This window comes from Cynocephalus volans, chromosome 4 (assembly GCF_027409185.1).
Source record: "Cynocephalus volans isolate mCynVol1 chromosome 4, mCynVol1.pri, whole genome shotgun sequence".
In the NCBI taxonomy this organism is placed as follows: Eukaryota; Metazoa; Chordata; class Mammalia; order Dermoptera; family Cynocephalidae; genus Cynocephalus; species Cynocephalus volans.
The window spans coordinates 161,322,899-161,348,941 of record NC_084463.1 but is presented as its reverse complement, the minus strand read 5'-3'; the positions used below and the strand labels follow the sequence as shown (position 1 = coordinate 161,348,941).

The 26,043-nt window shown below is 51.2% G+C and overlaps 1 protein-coding gene and 1 pseudogene across 1 annotated transcript in view; both read left to right on the top strand.

The window, feature by feature from the left end:
* Positions 1–1,313: 1,313 nt before the first annotated feature.
* On the top strand, positions 1,314–6,528 carry LOC134377062 (eukaryotic initiation factor 4A-I-like; annotated as a pseudogene).
* A 7,539-nt stretch (positions 6,529–14,067) lies between these two features.
* CATSPER1 (cation channel sperm associated 1) overlaps positions 14,068–26,043 on the top strand; it is an 80,197-nt gene continuing 68,221 nt past the window's right edge. Inside the window, exons 1-3 of the mRNA XM_063095175.1 lie at positions 14,068–14,389; positions 14,520–14,710; positions 14,776–15,670. Of these exons, the coding sequence (XP_062951245.1) occupies positions 14,068–14,389; positions 14,520–14,710; positions 14,776–15,670 (1,408 nt within the window). The remainder of the gene's footprint in view (positions 14,390–14,519; positions 14,711–14,775; positions 15,671–26,043) is intronic.

The following is a 26,043-nucleotide window of genomic DNA, read 5'->3' as shown; positions in this document are numbered from 1 at the left end:
AGTAGACTGCTGGAAAAGACAATAATTAAAGTCATGCAAAGGCATAATTAGGTGTCTGACATTAAACAGTTAAAGAATTTTACTAGACTCAAAGTCGTCTATCCAAAGACAGGTGTCTTCTGACTCCCATGCCAAGAAGGTGTCTGTCTGACACTAACCCCCCCCACCAAGTCCTAACCTCTAGCCATATCTCTGCCAGGAACATCCTTCACCTTGCTGTGGGTCCACCTGGAAAACTCTTATGATCTGCCTTGATAGGCCTCTCTTGTCTTCCCCGACCCTCACGCAAGCAGGCCCTTTATAAACCTTGCTCTACTTCAGCAGAGAGTGCAACTCTGGACTCAGAAAACTCTGAATTCAGGGACTAAAGGAATCATCAGACAAGGGCAAGGGCAGACCCTAAGGCCTAGCAGGGGCTCTGGTACTTCTTGGTCCAAACATCTCTAGCTTCAGCCACAACTCAGGGGAACAGGCTCCAGGCCCCAATGTCCTGAAAAAGGTTTCTTCCACCCACACACACTTGGTGCTGCCCACTCTGTGCCTACTCAACATGGTTCCAGAGCTTTAGCACTGTGTGAAATGTGGTCCCTGCCTCAAGGAGCTCACCCAAGGTCTAGAACAAATGTGGAAGCAGCAACCTGGATGACAATGACTCCATGGAGATGAATTTGCCTGGTGATCAACCATTGATGCTCTGGAGTTCAAACCCTGGCTCTGCCACCTACTGGTTACATCCTTTGAACTTAGCCTTTGAGACTCACTTTCCTCAGCTGAGAAGCAGACAGTTTCCCACATGGGCTTTGTGAACAGAATTTGAGACAAGGCATCTAGCACAGTGCCTGGCACATGGAAGTGCTCCCAAGTTGGCATCTCTGGCTTCATCGGTGCTCCTCCAGGGTGGACACCCTCCACACTGTAGATGTTACAGGTTGGCACATCTATTACAAGAGTTTTCCAGCAGATGGAAGAAAGCATTTTGAGGAAGGGGTGCCTTTTTCTATTTGCCCAAAGGGATGGTAGGCACCAGCAGCAGCCTTGATTTTATGAACATGGAAAGATGTGCAAAGCATATGGGGAGCAAGGAGGAGGTCAGGAGAGGCTCCCTGGAGGAAGGACGCCCCAGCAGAGGACAGGAATGGGGAAAGGCTCCAGACAGAGGAAACAGCACATGCAGAGCTGGGCGTAAGGAAGCCTGGGCATGTGTGAGACAGGGATGCTGGGCCATGTGGGTGGGAAGAAATACGCCAGTGCCAAGTTATGAAAGGCCTCAAGTGTCCCTCTTAGAAGTTCAGATTGGCTAGTTTCTAAGGATCATGTCTGCAAGTCAAGATTCCTGAGCCAGAGACAATGGCCCCATGGGATGAAGCCTGAAGGCGTCATTGACAATGACTGGAATGAGACTGCTGACAGCTTTGGTGACATGAGCCTCATAGAGCCCCTCATCTATGGCATCCATGCCTGTGGTTTTGAAAAGCTGTGAGGAGCTGCCCGAAATCGCCATTACAAGATGGCGCTGATTTCCGGTGGAGGGCAGGGCTGCTCGGTAACACGCCTGGGCCGATTAGGCAGCCACCAATAAGGTAGGAGCACGTCCTAGGCGAGGAGCAGTCTCTATATAAAGGGCGCGGGTTCCCTCGCTCGGGGTCTCCATTTTTGGCAAGCTTATGCTCTCCCTCTCAAGAAGCATTAAAGCTGATCTGCAGAAGGATCCTTTGTGTGCCGCGTCGTTCTTGCTGGCGAGACGGTAGCGCGGGACATTTGGTGCCGAAACCCGGGAACTTGTGTCATCGTCAGCACCTTCGGAGACCCCCTGGAGACAGGGAGGATTCAGAACTGCAGGAGGGTAAGTTCGGAGAGGTATGCCTGTTCTTGGTCTGGGGTTAATCCGGTTGGTTTAAAAGGTTTTGAAATCGCCCGTTGGTGTGGTCAGACTGACGTAGATAAGCAGCTGCACCAGAGACCTGTGTGAGCCTCTAGTACGTAAGGGAACGGCGCGTCTCACAGCGCCTCCCACGGAGTGGGGCGCGTTATGGGTTCCACTCAGTCCATGGTTACCGCGTTAGAGGCCGTGCTGAGACAACGTGATATAAAGGTAGGGGGCCGTGTGCTCAAAAATTTTGTAAAAGAGGTAGATCGTGTAGCGCCGTGGTTTGCTTGTTCCGGCTCCTTGACTTTGAGCTCTTGGAACAAACTAGGCAGAGACCTTGACCGCAAGTACGCGGAGGGAGACCTCCGTCAGGGCACCAAGACCATTTGGAAGTTTATTAAAAATTGCTTAGAAGATGAGGGCTGTAAACCGGTAGTGATAGTAGGGCAAAATACATTAGAGGAGGTCCAAGACAGCATGTCAGAAACTGAACGGAGTGAGAGGATGGGTACCCGCAGGAGGAGAGACGTCTCCCATAAGAAAAAGGGCCCTCCCGGTAAGTCTACGGACGAGGGAGAGATTCTAAAACAACAAAGTGACACTCCCGGCACATCTGCCGGTAAAGGAGGGATTTCAAAACCCAGACAAAAGTTGGAAGGGAAAGAAGGAGGCCTCTACCCTATGCAAGAGCTGGGGGCCTTAAAACAAGAATTAGAAGATTTAAATCTGGATGAGTCCGACTCCGATCCCCTCAGCCCTAGTGAGGAATCCGATTTGGAGGAGGAAGCTGCCAGGTACGAGGAGGAGAGATATCATCCTGACAGGCGGCGGAGACCACTCGGGGAGTGGAAATGCCGGCCGCCCCCAGTGGCCCCCGCACGGCCTGCGCCTTCGGCGCCTCCTCCTTACGTGCAGTCTTCTAATCCCTTCTCATTCCTCTCTGATAAAGTGAGGAAAAAGGTTCAAGCTGCCTTCCCAGTTTTTGAGGTTGAGGGCGGAGGGAGAGTTCATGCCCCCGTCGAGTACACCCAAATTAAGGATCTAGCAGAGGCGGTTAGAAAATATGGTGTAAATGCCAATTTTACTCTAGTAATGCTAGAAAGGTTTGCTGGTGTGGCTATGACACCCGCTGACTGGCAAATGTTGGCTAAGGCAGCGCTCCCTACCATGGGTCAATACATGGAATGGAAGGCGCTATGGCATGAGGCTGCACAAGCTCAAGCCAGGGCAAACGCTGCTGCACTGACCCCCGAGCAGCGAGATTGGACCTTTGATATGTTAACAGGCCAGGGCCCATTTGCCGCTGATCAGACGGCTTTCCCATGGGGTGCTTATGTTCAAGTTTCTAGCACTGCCATTAAGGCTTGGAAGGCACTCCCCAAAAAAGGGGAAGCTTCTGGACAACTTACTAAGATCATTCAGGGACCTCAGGAACCATTCTCAGATTTTGTGGCTCGAATGACAGAAGCAGCGGGGCGCATCTTTGGGGACCCTGAGCAGGCGACCCAGGAATGCCGCGCGGCCATAGCGCCCAGAAAAGGTAAAGGTTTACAGGATTGGCTCAGAGTTTGTCGAGAACTCGGGGGACCCCTGACCAATGCAGGGCTGGCAGCTGCCATCCTCCAGTCGCAGAGACTGCCTAGACAGGGACAGCCAAGACAGGGGCGGAACCAGAGAGTTTGTTTTAAATGCGGTCAACCGGGACATTTAAAAAAGGACTGCCAAGCCCCGGACAGGGATAAGGGCCCCCAGAGTACAGACTCCCTCTGTTCCCGCTGTTCCAAGGGATATCATAAGGCTGCTCTCTGCCGTTCCATTAGAGATATCAAAGGGCGACTCCTTCCGCCGCTCACAGAACAACACCAAGTGGTTCAAAAAAACGTGAAGATGGGCCCCCGTTCCCAGGGCCCCCACAAGTATGGGGACAAGGCCAACCAGAGTCGAGGAGAAAGGGAGGATTAATGGTGGTTAACCAGCGGGTGGATCTTGTGCAGGAACCAATAGACGTTTTATGGCAAATTGCTCAATTGGGGTGTCAATGGAAATATTCAGGGTTATGTGTCACCAGTATCCAATATAAAAAGTATACCAAAGCTGCAAATTTGTCTAAACAATTATCCCAGCATCTTTCAACAGGTTGGACGAGAGAATTTGACAACCTGATAAACCAGCTGCGCATGGCCATTGTGTCCGTGAATTCAACAAGAGTGGATGTCTCCTTCGCAGCCGGACTGTCCTCATGGATTAAAACGGCCGTGTCCCACTTCAAGGAGTGGGCAGGAGTGATTGGGGTTGGCATGTTCTTATGTGGGGGAACTGTGCTCCTACTATGGTTGGTCTGCAGATTAAAAGCCCAGACCCAGAGAGACAGGGTAGTCATCGCCCAGGCATTTCTAGCCCTGGAACAGGGGGCCAACCCTGACGTTTGGCTGTCCATGCTTAAGGATTAGCCTGCTCTGACTCCCCTTCCCCCTTCCTGTTGGCTGGCCTCCCTGAAGCTTGTTCAGAGGAGTTCGCCCTTGCTCAAACAGGTCTATGTGTAACAACAGGCTCCAGTGTGTCCAGAGACGGGCAACTTCCCCCAGACTTGAACCAACCTAAGACATGGTGCCCGGTGGCGATAGGGTCAACCTATGACGGGTAAGGTCAAAGTCTGTGGAGGGACGACCTAGGACAGGAACGCTGGCTAATTTGTCCGCGACCGCCGAGCTTGTACCAGCCGCTTTAAATGATAAAAAAGGGGGAGAAAAAAAGAAAAGGTATCAGGCTAAATGATCAAATATACAACAATGTTTTGTTTTTTTTTTTTTTTCGTGACCGGCACTCAGCCAGGGAGTGCACCGGTCATTCTTATATAGGATCCGAACCCGCGGCGGGAGCGTCGCCGCGCTGCTAGCGCAGCACGCTACCGAGTGCGCCACGGGCTCTACCGTCTCGCCAGCAAGAACGACGCGGCACACAAAGGATCCTTCTGCAGATCAGCTTTAATGCTTCTTGAGAGGGAGAGCATAAGCTTGCCAAAAATGGAGACCCCGAGCGAGGGAACCCGCGCCCTTTATATAGAGACTGCTCCTCGCCTAGGACGTGCTCCTACCTTATTGGTGGCTGCCTAATCGGCCCAGGCGTGTTACCGAGCAGCCCTGCCCTCCACCGGAAATCAGCGCCATCTTGTAATGGCGATTTCGGGCAGCTCCTCACAAAAAGCCCTCTGCCATCCAGCAGCAGGCCATTCTTCCTTGTATCAAGGGTTACTCAAGCCCAATCTGGGACCAGAAAAACAGCCACATTTGTCATACCAATTCTGCAGCAGATTGAACTGGATCTAAAGGCCACCCAGGCCTTGGTCCTGGCACCCACTCGAGAATTGGCTCAGTAGATACAGACGGTGATCATGGCATTAGGAGATGACATGGGTGTTCCTGTCATGCCTGCGCTGGGGGCACCGATGTGCATGCTGAAGTGCAGAATCTGCAGATGGGAGCTTGCCATATCATCATGGGTACCCCTGGCCGTGTGTTTGGTATGCTTAGCCCAAGATGCCTGTCTCCCAAATACATCAAGATGTTTGTAATGGAGGAAGCTGATGAAATGTTAAGCCTTGGATTCAAGGACCAGATCTATGAGATATTACAAAAGCTCGACAGCAGCACCCAGGTGGTTTTGCTGTCAGCTACAATGCCTTCTGATGTGCTTGAGGTGACCAAGAAGCTCAAGGGGACCCCATTCAGATTCTTGTCAGGAAGGAAGAGTTGATCCTGGAGGGCATCGCCAGTTCTACATCCATGTGGAATGAGAGGAGTTGAGGCTGGACACACTGTGTGGCTTGTAAGAAGCCCCGACCATCACCCGGGCAGTCCTCTTCATTGACACCTGAAGGAAGGTCCATTGGCTCACTGAGAAGACGCATGCCTGGGATTTCACCATTTCTACTGTGCACAGAGATATGGATCCAAAGGAATGAGATGTGATCACGAGGGAGTTCCGTTCTGGATCTAGCAGAGTATCAATGACCACTGATCGGCTGGCCAGAGGCACTGACGTGCAGTAGATGTCTTTAGTCATCAACTACATCCTTCTCACCAACAGGGAAAACTTATCCACAGAATCGATTGCAGTGGACATTTTGGCCAAAGGGTGTGGCTATTAACATGGTGACAGAAGAAGACAAGAGGACCATATTAGTCCGTTTTGTGTTGCTATAACAGAAACAACTGAGACTGGGTAATTTATAAGAAATGGAGGTTTATTTGGCTTACAATTCTGGGACAGCTATATCTGGCATGGGCCTCAGGCTGCTTCTACTCATGGCGGAAAGTGGCAGGCAGCCGGCAGCCAGCGGGTACAAGCAGATCACATGGCGAGAGGAAGAAAGAGAGAGAGAAGGTGCCAGGGTCTCTTAAACAACCAGCTCTCGCAGGAACTAATACATCAAGCTGTCACTCAGGACTCGCACACCCCAGGGAGAGCATGAATCCATTCATGAGGGATCCGCCCCCATGACTCAAACAGCTTCCAGCACTGCCACACTGGGGATCAGATTTCCACATGAGTTTTGGAGGGGACAACACATCCAGACTCTATCAAGGACTCTTCCAGACACTGAGACTTTCTACAACACCTCCATTGAGGAGATGCTCCTCGGTGTTGCTGGCCTCATCTGAGAAGTGCTGTCCTGCTCCCCGGCCCCAGCCGGGGTTCCTTCCTGGCGGACAGAGGAGCAGCAGGAGGGGGGAGGGAAACGAGCCAAGGGGTGGACATCTGGTCACTTATTACTTTTTTTTCCTTTGGATAAATGTCACTTTTTGAGGCAAAAAAAGGAACCCTGAACACTTCAGACACCCTTTTCTTTAGAGTAGGTTCTTGCCCTAGGCACTGTGTCTTCTCCCAGAAAGCACTAACCTATTTCCCTAACCTAGTCACTTCCAGATCCCAGAGACTCTCCCACCCCAGCCAAATTCCTCTGAAAATGATTGAAGGGGCTCTAATATGTCACTCAACCTTATTGTTGAACCAAACCTGGAGGGGGATTGTAAAGAATGAAAAAAGAAGTTCAGATGTTCTGTATGGGAGGTGGGAGCAGGTGCAGGGATGCCCAGCAGGGGAGGCCGGGCTGTCCCCAGAGCCGAGGGGGTCACGCTCTCAGCCTGTCTGTAGCCCGTTCCTGGCACGGCAGCGTGCTGTGGCACACCAGGTGGGGCCTCTGTTGCAGATGATGGGGACTCACTGAGGCAGGCAGGAGAAAGGCCTTTAATAAGAAACTGCAAATGCTGCTGGGAGAAGGCACATTTACTGAGCACTTACTACGTGTTTGGTGCTCTTCTCTGTGCTTTATGTATTTTAACTCACTAGATTCTCACAACAAACCTGTGAAGCAGGTGTTACTTTCATCCCTTTCTTACAGAAGAGAAAACTAAGGTGCAAAAGAGTGACGTGTCCAGGCTCACCCAGCTGGGAGAAGCTGAGCTAGGACAGGAACCAGAGTGCTCTGACTCCAAAGCCCAGCTCCTGCCATCAATTCCCACATCGCCTGCCCCTCAAACACACACCCAGCGGTCCCTGAAGTCTCCTTATTAAAGAGCTGCCTTGCAAAAGCCTCCAGAGAGCAGGTTTGAGTGGGAGGGAGGGGCAGACAGTCCAAGTGCTCTGGGAGCCCAAGGTAAGGCGGGGCACAGAGACAGAAGCTGGTAATCTGCCAACACAATTGGGCAGCTTCCCAGAATGGGCCAGAGGAGTGGAGGGGACAGCCAGCAGGGGTGCCGAAGAAAGGTGGTGGACCTTTAAGCCAACCAGATGAGAGCATGAGGGGAGAAGGGGAGGAGGAGAGGGGAGCTGGTAGCCCCTTTCTCAACCTCATGGACCCTAGATTAGCTCCTCTGACCCAGCAGGGCTGCATGAATCTGAGGACCTGGGCTGGCCACCACTAACCTCTCCAAGAGTTCCCCCAGCACCCTCCAGTGGGCAAAGGACAGGACAGAAATGGCCTCCCCCACCCCCATGTTCCACCCCCATCCCAATCTCATGGGATTTTCACAACACCCGGGCAACACGGGGTACAGCAGTCAGGCTCGAATATCCCATTATGGATGGGAAGATTGAGTACCAGAGAGGGGATGTGGCTTCCAGAGGTAGCCTAGAGCCAGGGCAGAGCTCACTCCCAGGAGCTGGGGCCACAAGGGGTGGGATCCTAGGTCCTCTATGCTAACTTTGTCTCCAGCCCAGAGCTCCCCTCTTGGGTGTACCCAGGCTCATCACACCCAATATGCTCACAACCAACCATCTCATCTGCTACCCAAACCAACACATCTCCAGTGCTCTCAGCTTCAGCAACTGGAACCCCCATTGAAGCAGGTGCTTGAAAATCTTGGTGTCTCCTGATACCTTCCTCACCCTTCTCTCAGCGCCACCTATCTGTCATCATGTCTGTTGATTCCGACTCAGGAATAACTTCAGCATCTACCCACTTCTCTTTCCCAACAACATCTTTGCCTTAGTCCAACAGAATTTTTCTGCTGGTTACATCCACAGCATCCTAACTCATCCATCTGCCTGTAGGTTCCCCGCAGCAAACGCAATTTCCACTCCGTATCAGAGTGATCCTTCTTAAAGCAATCTGATCCTATCACTCCCCTGTTTGAAACTGCCTCTTCCTGTGCCACCCTCCTTGCCAGGCCCACAAGGGCCAACCTAGTCTGGCCCCCCAAAACTTTCAGTCCAATCTCCCATTGCCCCCCCGACCCCCATCAGATTCTAGCCACACCGGATTACACACCATCCCCTGAATGCAGTGGTGTGTCAGGTCTAGCTCTTACTAACTCTCGAAAGCTGAATTTTCCAAGTCAGTTGTTGAACACAACTATTATTAAAAATTAAATTATATACACTTACAATTAAACGAATTATATTAAGAACAAAGGTAAATACTCAAAACTCATCACCTCCTAATAGTTTACTACATTTCACTACTTTTATGCTCTTACGGTGATCTGTGTCTATTGGGTGTGTCTGGGGGAAATCCTACATAATGGTGGGCTACCTACTGCACATGTCTTCCAACACGGTATTCAGTGACATTTCATTGGCAGCCTGAAATCAGCTACAGTGGAAGAATTTTACACTACAAGTCAACAAGCATTATAAATCAGAGGTTGATTTATTGTTTTGTTGATTATCTAGATCGGGGGATCAGTAAACTACAAGCTAAATCTGGCCCACCACTTGTTTTTCTAAATAAAGTTTTATTGGAATACAGCCACACTCATTCATTTACTTATTGTCTATGGCTGTTTATGTACTACATTGGCAGAGTTGAATAGTTGCAATACAGATCATGTGGCCTCTAAAGCCTAAAACATTTACTACTTTGTGAAAGAAGTCTGCTGACCCCTGACCTGGACTTAAGAAAACACCAAAAGGCTGGCCAGTTAGCTCAGTTGGTTAGAGTGTGGTGCTGATAACACCAGGGTCTGGGGTTCGATCCCTGTATCAGCCAGCAGCCCTCCACCTAAAAAAAAAAAAAAAAAGAAGGAAAGAAGGAAGGAAGGAAGACTGGGGAAAATGTTAATAATGCAGATTAAACTGAAAAGTATATCAAGTGACTAGCACAAAAAAAAAAATTGGGCAAATATTCTTCAATACTTGAAAGTATTATCCAATTCAACAAAGAAGTCATTCACATCATTGATAAATATGCTTTCTTTGTTTCATTCCACCCTACTCGTTAACAAAAACAAAAATATTGACTAACATTAACCTCAGAACTCCACGTGGAGGTATGGGTGTTAACCATTTACCAGCACACCACTGCCCGAAGGTGCCAGGCCCATTCCCACTTCCATTCTCTGCACGTGATCTCCCCTCTGCCCATAATGCCTTTTCAAAACCCAATTAAAATGTCTTTCTTCCCGTGCTGCCTGTATAAGCCAGCTATGTGATGTGTAACAAACTACCCCCAAATTCTTAGTTGATTATGGATCATCGGGGTGGTTCTGCTGATCTGGGTTGGGTTGGTCTCAGCTGTGCCACCAGATTTCTGTGCATGGTAGGAAATTTCTGTGTTTTTTTCTCCATGTTATTGTGCAGCATTTTTTTTTAAATTGAAGAAATGTATATTGCGGAAAATATATATAACATAATATTCATCCTTTTAACCATTTTTAAGTGCACAGTTCAGTGGCATTAAGGACATTCACATTGTTGTACAATCATCAATCAACACCATCTACCTCGAGAACGTTTTTATCATCCCAGACTGAAACTCTGAGCCCATTTAGCAACACCTCCCCATCTCTCTCTCCCCCCAGCCCCGAGTAACCCCTATTCAACCTTCTGTCTCTGTGAATTTGCTTATTCTAGGTACCTCATTTATATTAGTCTGTTTTGTGTTGCTATAACAGAAATACCTGAGACTGGGTAATTTGTAAAGAACAGAGGTTTATCTGGCTTATGATTCTGGGACAGCTGCATCTGGTGCTGGCCTCAGGCTGCTTCTACTCATGGCAGAAAGCGGCAGGCAGCCGGTGGGTACAAGCAGATCACATGGCGAGAGGAAGCAAGAGACGAGAGAGAGAGAGAGAGAGAGAGAGAGAGAGAGAGAGAGAGGGGGAGAGAGAGAGAGAGAGAGAGATCTCACTTAGGTCCCCCCCACCCCAGAGCATTAATCCGCTCATGAGGGATCCGCCCCCATGACTCAAACAGCTCCCAACATTGCCACACTGGGGATCAGATTTCCACATGACTTTTGGCTGGGATAACACATCCTAACTCTATCACTATTTAAGCAGAATTATGCAATATTTGTTCTTTTGTATCTGGCTTGCTCTATTAGCATAATGTCTTCAGGGTTCACCTGTGCAGCACGTGTCAGAATTTCCTTCCTTTTTAAGGCTGAATAATATTCCATTGTGTGGATAGACCACATTTGGGTTCTTGGCACCTTTTGGCTATTATGAAGAGTGCTGTTATTAACATGGGTGTACAGGTACCTGTTCAAGTCTCTACTTTCAATTTGCGGGTGCATATTACCAGAAGTGGAATTACTGGATCCTATACACAGTTTTAAAAACAGTTTCAAGTAAGCTAGTCTTTGTTTAATAAAATTAACCATGTTGCAGCATGATTATTTTCATCTCCAAAAGTTTTTGACACCAGCACCTCTCTGTGAAGAAAGCAGCGTGTCGGGACAACATCAAGGTTTTAATAGCTGGTTTTTTTGGTTGGTTTTGTTTTTTTGACAAGAACAGTAAAAACTTTTATCGAGCCAACTCTTGATGGGAACCATCAGCACAAATGCCAAGATAGTTCTTCTGGACCTTTTGATTCCGGACATGAAGAAACATTAAATATATCTTGGCTGTTTGTTCGCTTGGGAAAGCTGAAAAGTTTTCTCTATGACTCTTACAAGTGCTATAACACGGCCATTTATTGGTGAAATGTGTTGACACACAGCCTGGATAAACAACCTGTTGTTTTTCAGTTTATTACCAAAGAAACGAAAACAAAAACCTCTTCAGCATCACGTGCTGTGTCATCAGCTTGTCAGGTTGTCGTCCTCTCTGAGAGCAGGACCTTGTCACTTTTGTACTGCATCTCGCACTGTTGTTTCTCTTGCTAGCCATATTATTACGTGCTCGCTAATTACGGTTCTCACCAGCTGCAAGATTTTTCTTTTCCTGGACAATAGGCTTTACTACCACATAAATTGCTTTCTGAGCCTTTTTACTGAATGTGACCTTTAAAATAAAAGCCTTAATCTGTTTTTAGGCACCAATAAATGTTTTAAAAAATAGCACATTTCTTTGTCAAATGGCTGTGATCTGTAGTTAGGTTCTTCTCAATTTTGCTACATTCTTAATTTTATTTTGCTTTGGGCCGGCCCGTGGCTCACTCGGGAGAGAGCGGTGCTGATAACACCAAGGCCTCGGGTTCGGATCCCATATAGGGATGGCCGGTTCGCTCACTGGCTGAGCGTGGTGCTGACAACACCAAGTCAAGGGTTAAGATCCCCTTACTGGTCATCTCTTTAAAAAAAAAATTTTTTTTTTGTTTTGCTTTGTTTGGGCAGCTGGCCGGTGTGGGGATCTGAACCTGTGACCTTGGTGTTACAGGGCTCCACTCTAACCTACTTAGCTATCAGGCCAGCCCCATTGCTACATTCTTTATCACTAACTAACCTCACCAGATGTGTGCATAGTGTTAGGCCTAGAACCTTCCTCTTTCACTGCACACCTCATATTTAAAAATCACCACATTGGACCATTAGATCCATTTGTAAAACACAAATGCTAATAAGATATAAAATAGAACAGCATGATAGATGGCTAAAGAAGAAACTTGCAAAAAATATGAAATCTTCACAATGAAATTCACTACTAACCTGTGTAATTCATATTTAATAGTGTTTACATCAACAGCCAGTGGCAGTGAGGATGCACATGGAAGTTATTTCTTTAGAAGGAAAATTCCCTCTGGTTTTCTACCCCACCAGTAGAGTTTGTTTGTTCCCATAAGTCAGTCGTTACTGCATAAGGGGAGGCTAGGGAGGTAGTCCAGGAGGGTGAGGAAGACATCATTAGGCTGTACCTCCTTCTCTCCAAGTGATACATGTTCACCAGTTATCAACAGACTTCCTGACCTCACACTAAAAACTGAGAAAGGACTCAATCAAATAATCCCAGTCCTACTGTTCACAGCCATATGGGACCGAACGATCTCTAACAAAAGGTTTATAAGGCTGCTCGATTACTGTTCATCACTGAAAGAGCTGGCATCACACAGCACATGAAGTTCAGAAATAGTGCTTTTTTTCCTCAATCACAATACAGAACCCTTTGCCTAGAAACGTCTCTCAAGGAATTCTGTGGTTCTGCAAAACCCCAGTTGAAAACCCATCTCTAGAGTGTGGATCTTGTCGTATCCATTCTTTGGCCCACAAGAAGGGGGCAAATAGAGCTTCACACGCCCTGTGCTTGAAACCCAAGACCCAGAAGTTGCTCACATTGCTTCTGCTCTCACCTTTTAGCCTCACCTGTATGCAAGATATGCTCTCTAGCTGGGAGGCACTGTGCCCAGGAAGAAGGGGAGAACAGATCTTTGGGACATCTAGCAGTCCTACCACAAACTGTGTCCTTGTCTGCTCCCAGCAATGGACATTGAGCTCCTTGAGGGCAGGGGCCTTGTCTCTTTCATCACTGGGAACTGGGTACCCAGTACCCACTATGGCCTTGGCTCTGACCAACCACTCAGGAAGCAGATGCATTCAAAGGAGTGGCCTGTAAGCTTCCAGGAGAGCTGTGCTATGCATGGATGAATTCAGTGTACAGGACAAGCTCTGCAGTGGATTTTGGGAGGGAGACAGGGCAGCATGATGGTTACAGGTACAGGCTTTGGAGTTAGTGCTGATTTGAAGTTTTTATTAATTGATGCTAAGCCCCAGCACCATCGTCTGTGAAATGGGGAAATAATATCCACCATGTGGTGTTATTGTGAGGATTATAAATTAAATGTGCATGAAGTAGGTCCTCAGTAAACAACGGCCGGTGCTTTTATTTTGATAATTACCCAAGAGGGGCGTTTCCATCAATATTAATGATCAAGGAGAAAATAATACCAATTAACATTTATTATGCTGTTAATATAAGCTTTACATATCTTTTTTGATACTGTGATGTCTTATTATTCCCATTTTACAAAGGAAGAAACTGAGACATAGGAAAATTAAGCAACAAGTCCAAGGTCACACACCTACTTAAGGGGAGTCAGGCAGTCTGAACCCCAGAACCAACTGGCATCTAGGTGGGACTGGGGACTGGACCACTTGGCCTCATGAAGTTCTTTCTAACGGGGCTAAAGTGACTGATGGAGGCATGGTGTCACCAGAGACTTCTTTGTCCAGCTTTGCCATTGACCTGCTGGGTCACCTTGGGCCAGCCCGTCCCTTTTCTTAACCTCAGTTCCCTCATTTTACAATGAAGGAGTTAGACGTAATCATTCTTAATTCTAAACTATAACCTGGGGGAGGCATTTTGGAATTAGGCCTGCTGGTGACATCACAAAGGGGAGAGTTCCATGAGAACAGTCAGGCCTCCCAAGAAGCCCAGTGCCGCAGTCTGAGTCAGCTCAGCTTAGGAGAGAAGGGAGATGCAGGGAGGGCCTGCTGGGCCCAGGTCTTGAGAACTCTTCATTCCAGGGTTCCCGGCACAGTCATGGATCAACGCTCAGTTGAGTCTGAAAAGGCTCAAAATGAGGCAGACTCCAATAATTTGGATATGTTCTCTTACCCCCACTCATCATCCCCTTACCCCCACTCATCATCCCCACACCACAGGCCAGGCCATATCGGAGTCCCTCATCATCACGAGTCCCACCACCACGGGGAGTCCCACCACCACGGGGAGTCCCACCACCACGGTGAGTTCCGCCATCATGGCATATCCCATCATCATGGTGGATCTCCCCACCCTCGTGAGTTCCAAGACTTCCGTGACAAGGCCTTCCCACACCATTCCCGCCAATCCTACCACCACGGTGAGGCCTATGGTCATGGCAGAGCCAGCCGCCCTACAACCTCTGGTCTGGCTTCCTCACATGGCACTGTCCTTTCCCACCATTCCTATGGTGAGGGACACTCTGATGATGAGCACCACCATGGTAGCAGGATTTATCCTGGTGGGTCCCGCCATCACGGTGGGTCCCACCACCTTGGTGGATCCTCCCACCATGGTGAATCCTACCACCATGGTGGGCCCCACCTCCATGGAGAATTTTACCACCATGGTGGGCCCCACTTCCAAGGTGAATCCTACCTTCATGGTGGGTCCCGCCACCATGGTGGATCCTACCATCATGGTGGGCCCCACTATGACAGTGAATCCCACCACCATGGTGGGTACTCCCACCATGGCAGGCCTCAGCACAATGAAGAGCCCTATCACTATGATGTGTTCCACCACTATGGCGTATCTCACCAACATAGGGGGCCCCACTATCATGGAGGGCCACACCATCTTGGTGAGAATTCATCCCACTCTTCCTATGGTGGGTCCTACCACAACAGTGACTCCTACCAACATGGTGGGTCCTACCATCACAGCGAGGTATCCTATCTTGGAGGGCTCCTTCATGGCAGTTCCAATTATCAGGAAGGCCACCACCATGGCAGGCCCCATCATCATGGCTCCCATCACCACAGAAGGCCTCTTCATCATGAAGAGACCTTGTCCAAACATTCCTCCATGTCGTCCTACCACCATGGCAGACCTCGCCACCACAGAGACCACCGTGATGGCGAGCGCCACCCCAGTGAGTACCACCAGGGTGAGCACCCCCACCACAGAGACCACCATGATGGCGAGCACCCCCACCACAGAGACCACCATGATGGCGAGCACCCCCACCACAGAGACCACCATGATGGCGAGCACCCCCACCACAGAGACCACCATGATGGCGAGCACCCCCACCACAGAGACCACCATGATGGCGAGCACCCCCACCATGGCAAGCAGCAGCAGCATAGAGAGCGCCACCGGAGTGTGTATGATCACCGCCACAGAGAGCACCATCGGAGATCCTCCCAACTCTCGGTCCCATACAGATCCCACAGCATGGCTCATGCCCTTTCTCAGACAGCAGCCTTCCAACCGAGTGTGGTACGGGACAGGGACTCAGCCCACAGTGGGACTCAGTCCCACATTGCACTTTCTGCATATGGCTCCAAAATCTCTAGCAAAACCCATCCCAAGGATACTTCTCCCAAAGATTCAGAAAGCTGGACTGAAGAAGATGAGCAATTTCAGAAGCGCAAAAGTGAGTCCTTACTGGGCCCCCCACCCAAACTTCCACTGACTGGCTCAGATTCCAGACTCCCAGGCCCTGCGCTGATCTTCTGCAGAGCATGAGACTTGACTCTCACGTGTGTGCATTCCACGGCTCATCAGTCTCATGACTGTTCGTGTGTATTCCATATGCTCTTCACTCTCGTGACTGTCCGTGTGTGTGTTCCTTGGGCTCTTGACTCCCATGACTGTCCGTGTGTGTGTTCCATGGGCTCGTCACTCCTGTGACTGTCCGTGTGTGTGTTCCATGGGCTCTTGACTCTCGTGACTGTCCGTGTGTGTGTTCCATGGGCTCTTGATTCCGGTGACTGTCCGTGTGTGTGCTCCATGGCTCTTGACTCCCGTGACTGTCCGTGTGTGTGTTCCATGGCTCTTCACTCTCATGACTGTCCGTGTGTGTGTTCCATGGCTCTAGACTCCCGTGACTGTCCCTATGTATGGTCCATGGATCTTCAATCCCATGAATGTCCGCGTGTGTGTTCCATGGGTTCTTGATTCCCATGACTGTCCGTGTGTATTCCATGGCTCTTCACTCTCATGACTGTCCGTGTGTGTGTTCCATGGGCTCTTGACTCCCGTGACTGTCCGTGTGTGTGTTCCATGGGCTCTTGACTCCCGTGACTGTCCGTGTGTGTGTTCCTTGGGCTCTTCACTCTCGTGACTGTCCCTGTGTGTGTTCCATGGGCTCTTGACTCTCGTGACTGTCCGTGTGTGTGTTCCATGGGCTCTTCACTCCCGTGACTGTCCGAGTGTGTGTTCCATGGGCTCTTCACTCCCGTGACTGTCCGTGTGTGTGTTCCTTGGGCTCTTCACTCTCGTGACTGTCCGTGTGTGTGTTCCATGGGCTCTTGACTCTCGTGACTGTCCGTGTGTGTGTTCCATGGGCTCTGGACTCTCGTGACTGGCCGTGTGTGTGTTCCATGGGCTCTTGACTCTCGTGACAGTCCGTGTGTGTGTTCCATGGGCTCTGGACTCTCGTGACTGGCCGTGGAAGTGTTCCATGGGCTCTTGACTCTCGTGACTGTCCGTGTGTGTGTTCCATGGGCTCTGGACTCTCGTGACTGGCCGTGGATGTGTTCCATGGGCTCTTGACTCTCGTGACTGTCCGTGTTTGTGTTCCATGGGCTGTTGACTCTCGTGACTGTCCGTGTGTGTGTTCCATGGCTCTTCACTCTCGTGACTGTCCGTGTGCGTGTTCCATGGGCTCTTCACTCCCGTGACTGTCCGTGTGTGTGTTCCATGGGCTCTTCACTCTCGTGACTGTCCGTGTGTGTGTTCCATGGGCTGTTGACTCTAGTGACTGTCCGTGTGTGTGTTCCATGGCTCTTCACTCTCGTGACTGTCCGAGTGTGTGTTCCATGGGCTCTTCATTCCCGTGACTGTCCGTGTGTGTGTTCCATGGGCTCTTCACTCCCGTGACGGTCCGTGTGTGTGTTCCATGCACTCTTAACTGCCGTGACTGTCCGTGTGTGTGTTACTTGGGCTCTTGACTCCCCTGACAGTCCGTGTGTGTGTTCCATGGGCTCGTCACTCCCGTGACTGTCCGTGTGTGTGTTCCATGGGCTCTTCACTCTCGTGACTGTCCTGTGTGTTTTCCATGGGCTCTACACTCCCGTGACTGTCCGAGTGTGTGTTCCTTGGGCTCTTGACTCCCGTGACTGTCCATGTGTGTGTTCCATGGCTCTTCACCCTCGTGACAGTCGTTTGTGGGTTCCATGGCTCTTCACTCTCGTGACCGTCCGTGTGTCTATCCCATGGGCTCTTCACTCTCGTAACTCTCCATGTGTGTTCCATGGCTCTTCACACTCGTGACTGTCGTGTGTGTGTTCCATGGGGTCTTGACTCTCGTGACTGTCCGTGTGTGTGTAACATGGGCTCTTCACTCTCGTGACTGTCGTGTGTGTGTTCCATGGGCTCTTCACTCCTGTGACTGTCCGTGTGTGTGTTCCTTGGGCTCCTGACTCCCATGACTGTCCGTGTGTGTGTTCCATGGCTCTTCACTCTCGTGACTGTCTGTGTGTGTGTTCAATGGGCTCTTCACTCTCGTGACTGTCGTGTGTGTGTTCAATGGGCTCTTCACTCTCGTGACTGTCGTGTGTGTGTTCCATGGGCTCTTCACTCCTGTGACTGTCCGTGTGTGTGTTCCTTGGGCTCCTGACTCCCATGACTGTCCGTGTGTGTGTTCCATGGCTCTTCACTCTCGTGACTGTCTGTGTGTGTGTTCCATGGGCTCATCACTCCCGTGACTGTCCGTGTGTGTGTTCCATGGGCTCTTGACTCTCGTGACTGTCCGTGTGTGTGTTCCATGGGCTCTTGACTCTCGTGACTGTCCGTGTTTGTGTCCCATGGGCTCTTCACTCTCGTGACTGTCCGTGTGTGTTCCATGGCTCTTCACTCTTGTGACTGTCGTGTGTGTGTTCCATGGCTCTTCACTCTCGTGACTGTCGTGTGTGTGTTCCATGGGCTCGTGACTCTCGTGACTGTCCGTGTTTGTGTCCCATGGGCTCTTCACTCTCGTGACTGTCCGTGTGTGTTCCATGGCTCTTCACTCTTGTGACTGTCGTGTGTGTGTTCCATGGCTCTTCACTCTCGTGACTGTCCGTGTGTGTGTTCCATGGGCTCTTGACTCTCGTGACTGTCCGTGTTTGTGTCCCATGGGCTCTTCACTCTCGTGACTGTCCGTGTGTGTTCCATGGCTCTTCACTCTTGTGACTGTCGTGTGTGTGTTCCATGGCTCTTCACTCTCGTGACTGTCGTGTGTGTGTTCCATGGGCTCGTGACTCTCGTGACTGTCCGTGTGTGTGTTCCATGGCTCTTCACTTCGTGACTGTCGTGTGTGTGTTCCATGGCTCTTCACTCTCGTGACTGTCCGTGTGTGTATTCCATGGGCTCTTCACTCTCGTGACTGTCCGTGTGTGTCCCATGGCTCTTCACTCTCATGACTGTCGTGTGTGTGTTCCATGGCTCTTCACTCTCGTGACTGTCGTGTGTGTGTTCCATGGCTCTTCACTCTCGTGACTGTCCGTGTGTATCCCATGGGCTCTTCACTCTCGTGACTATCCGTGTGTGTCCCATGGCTCTTCACTCTCATGACTGTCGTGTGTGTGTTCCATGGCTCTTCACTCTCGTGACTGTCGTGTGTGTGTTCCATGGGCTCTTGACTCTCGTGACTGTCCGTGTGTTTGTTCCATGGCTCTTCACTCTCGTGACTGTCGTGTGTGTGTTCCATGGCTCTTCACCCTCGTGACTGTCGTGTGTGTATCCCATGGGCTCTTCACTCTCGTGACTTTCCGTGTATGTGTCCCACAGGCTCTTGACTCCCGTGACTGTCCGTGTGTGTGTTCCATAGGCTCGTCACTCCCGTGACTGACCGTGTGTGTGTTCCATGGGCTGTTGACTCTCGTGACTGTCCGTGTGTGTTCCATGGCTCTTCACACTCGTGACTGTCGTGTGTGTGTTCCATGGGGTCTTGACTCTCGTGACTGTCCGTGTGTGTGTTCCATGGGCTCTTCACTCTCGTGACTGTCGTGTGTGTGTTCCATGGGCTCTTCACTCTCGTGACTGTCGTGTGTGTGTTCCATGAGCTCTTCACTCCCGTGACTGTCCGTGTGTGTGTTCCATGGGCTCCTGGCTCCCATGACTGTCCGTGTGTGTGTTCCATGGCTCTTCACTCTCGTGACTGTCCGTGTGTTTGTTCCATGGGCTCTTCACTCCCGTGACTGTCCGTGTGTGTGTTCCATGGCTCTTCACTCTCGTGACAGTCCATGTGTGTTCCATGGGCTCTTGACTCCCGTGAATGTCCATGTGTGTGTTCCATGGGCTCTTCAACTTCGTGACTGTCCGTGTGTGTGTTCCATGGGCTCTTCACTCTCGTGACGATCCGTGTGTGGTCTATGGCTCTTCACTCTCATGACTGTCGTGTGTGTGTTCCATGGCTCTTGACTCCCGTGACTGTCCGTCTGTGTTCCATGGGCTCTTGACTCCCGTTACTGTCCGTGTGTGTGTTCCATGGGCTCTTCACTCTCGTGACTGTCGTGTGTGTGTTCCATGGCTCTTCACTCTCGTGACGGTCCGTGTGTGTTCCATGGCTCTTCACTCTCGTGACTGTCCGTGTGTGTGTTCCATGGGCTCTTCACTCTCGTGACTGTCGTGTGTGTGTCCATGGGCTCTTCACTCTCGTGACTGTCCGTGTGTGTGTTCCATGGGCTCTTCACTCTCCTGACTGTCCGTGTGTGTTCCATGGCTCTTCACTCTCGTGACTGTCCGTGTGTGAGTTCCATGGGCTCTTCACTCCCGCGACTGTCCGTGTGTGTGTTCCTTCAGCTCTTCACTCTCGTGACAGTCCGTGTGTGTGTCCCATGGGCTCTTCACTCTTGAGACCGTCCGTGTGTGTTCCATGGCTCTTCAATCTCGTGACTGTCCGTGTGTGTGTTCCATGGCTCTTCACTCCCGTGACTGTCCGTGTGTGTGTTCCATGGGCTCTTCACTCCCGTGACTGTCCGTGTGTGTGTTCCATGGGCTCTTCACTCCCGTGACTGTCCGTGTGTGTTCTATGGGCTCTTGACTCCCGTGACTGTCCGTGTGTGTGTTCCATGGGCTCTTCACTCTCATGACTGTCCGTGTGTGTGTCCCATGGTGTCTTCACTCTCGTGACTGTCGTGTGTGTGTTCCATGGGCTCTTGACACTCGTGACTGTCAGTGTGTGTGTTCCATGGCCTCTTCACTCTCGTGACTGTCGTGTGTGTGTCCCTTGGGCTCTTCACTCTCGTGACTGTCCGTATGTGTTCCATGGCTCTTCACTCTCGGGACTGTCGTGTGTGTGTTCCATGGCTCTTCACTCTCGTGACTGTCGTGTGTGTGTTCCATGGGCTCGTGACTCTCGTGACTGTCCGTGTGGGTGTTCCATGGCTCTTCACTCTCGTTACTGTCCGTGTGTGTATCCCATGGGCTCTTCACTCTCGTGAGTGTCCGTGTGTGTTCAAGACTCTTCACACCCGTGACTGTCCGTGTGTGCGTTCCATGGGCTCTTGACTCCCATGACTGTCCGTGTGTGTGGTCCATGGGTTCTTCACTCTCGTGACTGTCCGTGTGTGTGTTCCATGTGTTCTTCACTCCCGTGACTGTCCGTGTGTGTGTTCCATGGGCTCTTGACTCCCGTGAGTGTCCGTGTGTGTGTTCCATGGGCTCTTGACTCCAATGACTGTCCCTGGGTGTTCCATGGCTCTTCACTCTCGTGACTGTCGTGTGTGTGTCCATGGGCTCTTCACTCTCGTGACTTTCCGTGTGTGTGTTCCATGGGCTATTCACTCCGGTGACTGTCCGTGTTTGTGTTCCATGGCTCTTCACTCTCGTGACTGTCGTGTGTGTGTTCCATGGCTCTTGACTCCCATGACTATCCGTGTGTGTGTTCAATGGCTCTTGACTCCCATGACTGTCCGTGTGTGTGTTCCATGGGCTCTTCACTCTCGTGACTGTCCGTGTGTGTGTTCCATGGGCTCTTCACTCTCGTAACTGTCCGTGTTTGTGTTCCATGGCTCTTCACTCTCGTGACTGTCGTGTGTGTGTCCATGGGCTCTGCACGCTCGTTTCTCTCCGTGTGTATTCCATGGCTCTTCACTCTCGTGACTGTCGTGTGTGTGTTCCATAGGCTCTTGACTCTCGTGACTGTCCGTGTATGTGTTCCATGGGCTCTTTACTCTTGTGACTGTCGTGTGTGTGTTCCATGTGCTCTTGACTCTCGTGACTGTCCGTGTCTTTGTTCCATGGGCTCTTCACTCCGTGACTGTCTGTGTGTGTGTTCCATGGCTCTTCACTCTCATGACAGTCCATGTGTGTTCCGTGGGCTCTTGACTCCCGTGACTGTCCGTGTGTGTGTTCCATGGGCTCTTCACCTTCGTGACTGTCCGTGTGTGTGTTCCATGGGCTCTTCACTCTCGTGACGATCCGTGTGTGCTCCATGGCTCTTCACTCTCGTGACTGTCGTGTGTGTGTTCCATGGCTCTTGACTCCCGTGACTGTCCGTGTGTGTGTTCCATGGGCTCTTGACTCCCGTGACTGTCCGTGTGTGTGTTCCATGGGCTCTTGACTCCCGTGACTGTCCGTGTGTGTGTTCCTTGGGCTCTTGACTCCCGTGACTGTCTGTCTGTGTGTTCCATGGGCTCTTGACTCTCGTGACTGTCCGTGTGTGTGTTCCATGTGCTCTTCACTCCCGTGACTGTTCGTGTGTGTGTTCCCTGGGCTCTTCACTCCCGTGACTGTCCGTGTGTGTGTTCCATGGGCTCTTCACTCCCGTGACTGTCCGTGTGTGTTCTATGGGCTCTTGACTCCCGTGACTGTCCGTGTGTGTTTTCCATGGGCTCTTCACGCTCATGACTGTCCGTGTGTGTGTTCCATGGAGTCTTCACTCTCGTGACTGTCGTGTGTGTGTTCCATGGGCTCTTGACACTCGTGACTGTCCGTGTGTGTGTTCCATGGCCTCTTCACTCTCGTGACTGTCGTGTGTGAGTTCCATGGATCTTCACTCTCGTGACTGTCTGTGTGTGTGTCCCATGGGCTCTTCACTCTCGTGACTGTCCGTATGTGTTCCATGGCTCTTCACTCTCGTGACTGTCGTGTGTGTGTTCCATGGCTCTTCACTCTCGTAACTGTCGTGTGTGTGTTCCATGGGCTCGTGACTCTCGTGACTGTCCGTGTGTGTGTTCCATGGCTCCTCACTTCGTGACTGTCGTGTGTGTGTTCCATGGCTCTTCACTCTCGTGACGGTCCGTGTGTGTATCCCATGGGCTCTTCACTCTCGTGACTGTCCGTGTGTGTTCCATGGCTCTTCACTCCCGTGACTGTCCGTGTGTGTGTTCCATGGGCTCTTGACTCCCATGACTGTCCGTGTGTGTGGTCCATGGGTTCTTCACTCTCGTGACTGTCCGTGTGTGTGTTCCATGTGTTCTTCAGACCCGTGACTGTCCGTGTGTGTGTTCCATGGGCTCTTGACTCCCATGACTGTCCGTGTGTGTTCCATGGCTCTTCACTATCGTGACTGTCGTGTGTGTGTCCATGGGCTCTTCACTCTCGTGACTGTCCGTGTGTGTGTTCCATGGGCTCTTGACTCCCGTGACTGTCCGTGTGTGTGTTCAATGGGCTCTGGACTCTCGTGACTTTCCGTGTATGTGTTCCATGGGCTCTTCACTCTCGAGTCTGTCCGAGTGTGTGTTCCTTGGGCTCTTGACTCCCGTGACTGTCCGTGTGTGTGTTCCATAGGCTCGTCACTCCCGTGACTGTCCATGTGTGTGTTCCATGGGCTGTTGACTCTCGTGACTGTCCGTGTGTGTTCCATGGCTCTTCACTCTCGTGACTGTCGTGTGTGTGTTCCATAGGCTCTTGACTCTCGTGACTGTCCGTGTATGTGTTCCATGGGCTCTTCACTCTCGTGACTGTCGTGTGTGTGTTCCATGGGCTCTTGACTCTCGTGACTGTCCGTGTGTTTGTTCCATGGGCTCTTCACTCCCGTGACTGTCCGTGTGTGTGTTCCATGGCTCTTCACTCTCGTGACAGTCCATGTGTGTTCCATGGGCTCTTGACTCCCGTGACTGTCCGTGTGTGTGTTCCATGGGCTCTTCACCTTCGTGACTTTCCGTGTGTGTGTTCCATGGGCTCTTCACTCTCGTGACGATCCGTGTGTGGTCTATGGCTCTTCACTCTCATGACTGTCTGTGTGTGTTCCATGGGCTCTTGACTCCCGTGACTGTCCGTGTGTGTGTTCCATGGGCTCTTCACTCCCGTGGCTGTTTGTGTGTGTTTCCATGGCTCTTCACTCTCGTGACTGTCCGTGTGTGTGTTCCATGGGCTCTTCACTCCCGTGACTGTCCGTTTCTGTGTTCCAAGGGCTTTTCACTCTCGTTACTGTCTGTGTGTGTTCCATGGCTCTTCACTCCCGTGACTGTCCGTGTGTGTGTTCCATGGGCTCTTGACTCCTGTGACTGTCCGTGTGTGTGTTCCATGGGCTCTTCACTCCCGTGGCTGTTTGTGTGTGTTTCCATGGCTCTTCACTCTCGTGACTGTCCGTGTGTGTGTTCCATGGGCTCTTCACTCCCGTGACTGTCCGTTTCTGTGTTCCATGGGCTTTTCACTCTCGTTACTGTCTGTGTGTGTTCCATGGCTCTTCACTCCCGTGACTGTCGTGTGTGTGTTCCATGGGCTCTGCACTCCCGTCACGGTCCGTGTGTGTGTTCCATGGGCTCTTGACTCCTGTGACTGTCCGTGTGTGTGTTCCATGGGCTCTTGACTCCCGTGACTGTCCGTGTGTGTGTTCCTTGGGCTCTTGACTCCCGTGACTATCTGTCTGTGTGTTACATGGGCTCCTGACTGTCGTGACTGTCCGTATGTGTGTTCCATTGGCTCTTGACTCCCGTGACTGTCCGTGTGTGTGTTCCATGGGCTCTTCACTCCCGTGACTGTCCGTGTGTGTGTTCCATGGTCTCTTGAATCCCGTGACTGTCCGTGTGTGTTCTATGGTCTCTTGAATCCCGTGACTGTCCGTGTGTGTTCTATGGGCTCTTCACTCTCATGACTGTCAGTGTGTGTGTTCCATGGGCTCTTCACTCTCGTGACTGTCGTGTGTGTGTTCCATGGCTCTTGACTCCCGTGACTGTCCGTCTCTGTTCCATGGGCTCTTGACTCCCGTTACTGTCCCTGTGTGTGTTCCACGGGCTCTTCACTCTCGTGACCGTCCGTGTGTGTTCCATGGCTCTTCAATGTCGTGACTGTCCGTGTGTGTGTTCCATGGTCTCTTCACTCTCGTGACGGTCCGTGTGTGTTCCATGGCTCTTCACTCTTGTGACTGTCGTGTCTGTGTTCCATGGCTCTTGACTCCCGTGACTGTCCGTGTGTGTGTTCCACGGGCTCTTCACTCCCGTGACTGTCCATGTGTGTGTTCCATGGTCTCTTCACTCTCGTGACGGTCCGTGTGTGTTCCATGGCTCTTCACTCTCGTGACTGTCGTGTCTGTGTTCCATGGCTCTTGACTCCCGTGACTGTCCGTGTGTGTGTTCCATGGGCTCTTCACTCTCGTGACTGTCGTGTGTGTGTTCCATGGGCTCTTGACACTCGTGACTGTCCGTGTGTGTGTTCCATGGCCTCTTAACTCTCGTGACTCTCGTGTGTGTGTTCCATGGCTCTTCACTCTCGTGACTGTCCGTGTGTGTGTCCCATGGGCTCTTCACTCTCGTGACTGTCCGTATGTGTTCCATGGCTCTTCATTCTCGTGACTGTCGTGTGTGTGTTCCATGGCTCTTCACTCTCGTGACTGTAGTGTGTGTGTTCCATGGGCTCGTGACTCTCCTGACTGTCTGTCTGTGTGTTCCATGGCTCCTCACTTCGTTTCTGTCGTGTGGGTGTTCCATGGCTCTTCACTCTCGTGACTGTCCGTGTGTGTTCCATGGCTCTTCACTTCCGTAACTGGCTGTGTGTGTGTTCCACGGGCTCTTTACTCCCATGACTGTCCGTGTGTGTGGTCCATGGTCTCTTCACTCTCGTGATGGTCCGTGTGTGTTCCATGGCTCTTCACTCTCGTGACTGTCGTGTCTGTGTTCCATGGCTCTTGACTCCCGTGACTGTCCGTGTGTGTGTTCCACGGGCTCTTCACTCCCGTGACTGTCCATGTGTGTGTTCCATGTTCTCTTCAGTCTTCTGACTGTCCGTGTGTGTGTTCCATGGCCTCTTCACTCTCGTGACTGTCCGTGTGTGTGTTCCATGGGCTCTTCACTCCCGTGACTGTCCGTGTGTGTGTTCCTTGGGCTCTTGACTCCCGTGACTGTCCGTGTGTGTGTTCCATGGGCTCGACACCTCAGTGACTGTCCGTTCGTGTGTTCCTTGGGCTCTTGACTCCCGTGACAGTCTGTGTGTGTGGTCCATGGGCTCTTCACTCCCGTGGCTGTCTGTGTGTGTGTCCATGGCTCTTCACTCTCGTGACAGTCGTGTGTGTGTTCCATGAGCTCGTGACCTTCGTGACTGTCCGTGTGTGTGTTCCATGGCTCTTCACTCTCGTGACTGTCGTGTGTGTGTTCCATGGGCTCTTCACTCCTGTGACTGTCCGTGTGTGTGTTACTTGGGCTCTTGACTCCCGTGACTGTCCGTGTGTGTGTTCCACGGGCCCGTCATTCCCATGACTGTTCGTCTGTGTGTTCCATGGGCTCTTGACTATCGTGACTGTCGTGTGTGTGTCCATGGGCTCTTGATATCGTGACTGTCATGTGTGTGTTCCATGGCTCTTCACTCTCGTGACTGTCCGTGTGTGTGTCCCATGGGCTCTTCACTCTCGGGACTGTCCGTGTGTGTTCCATGGCTCTTCAC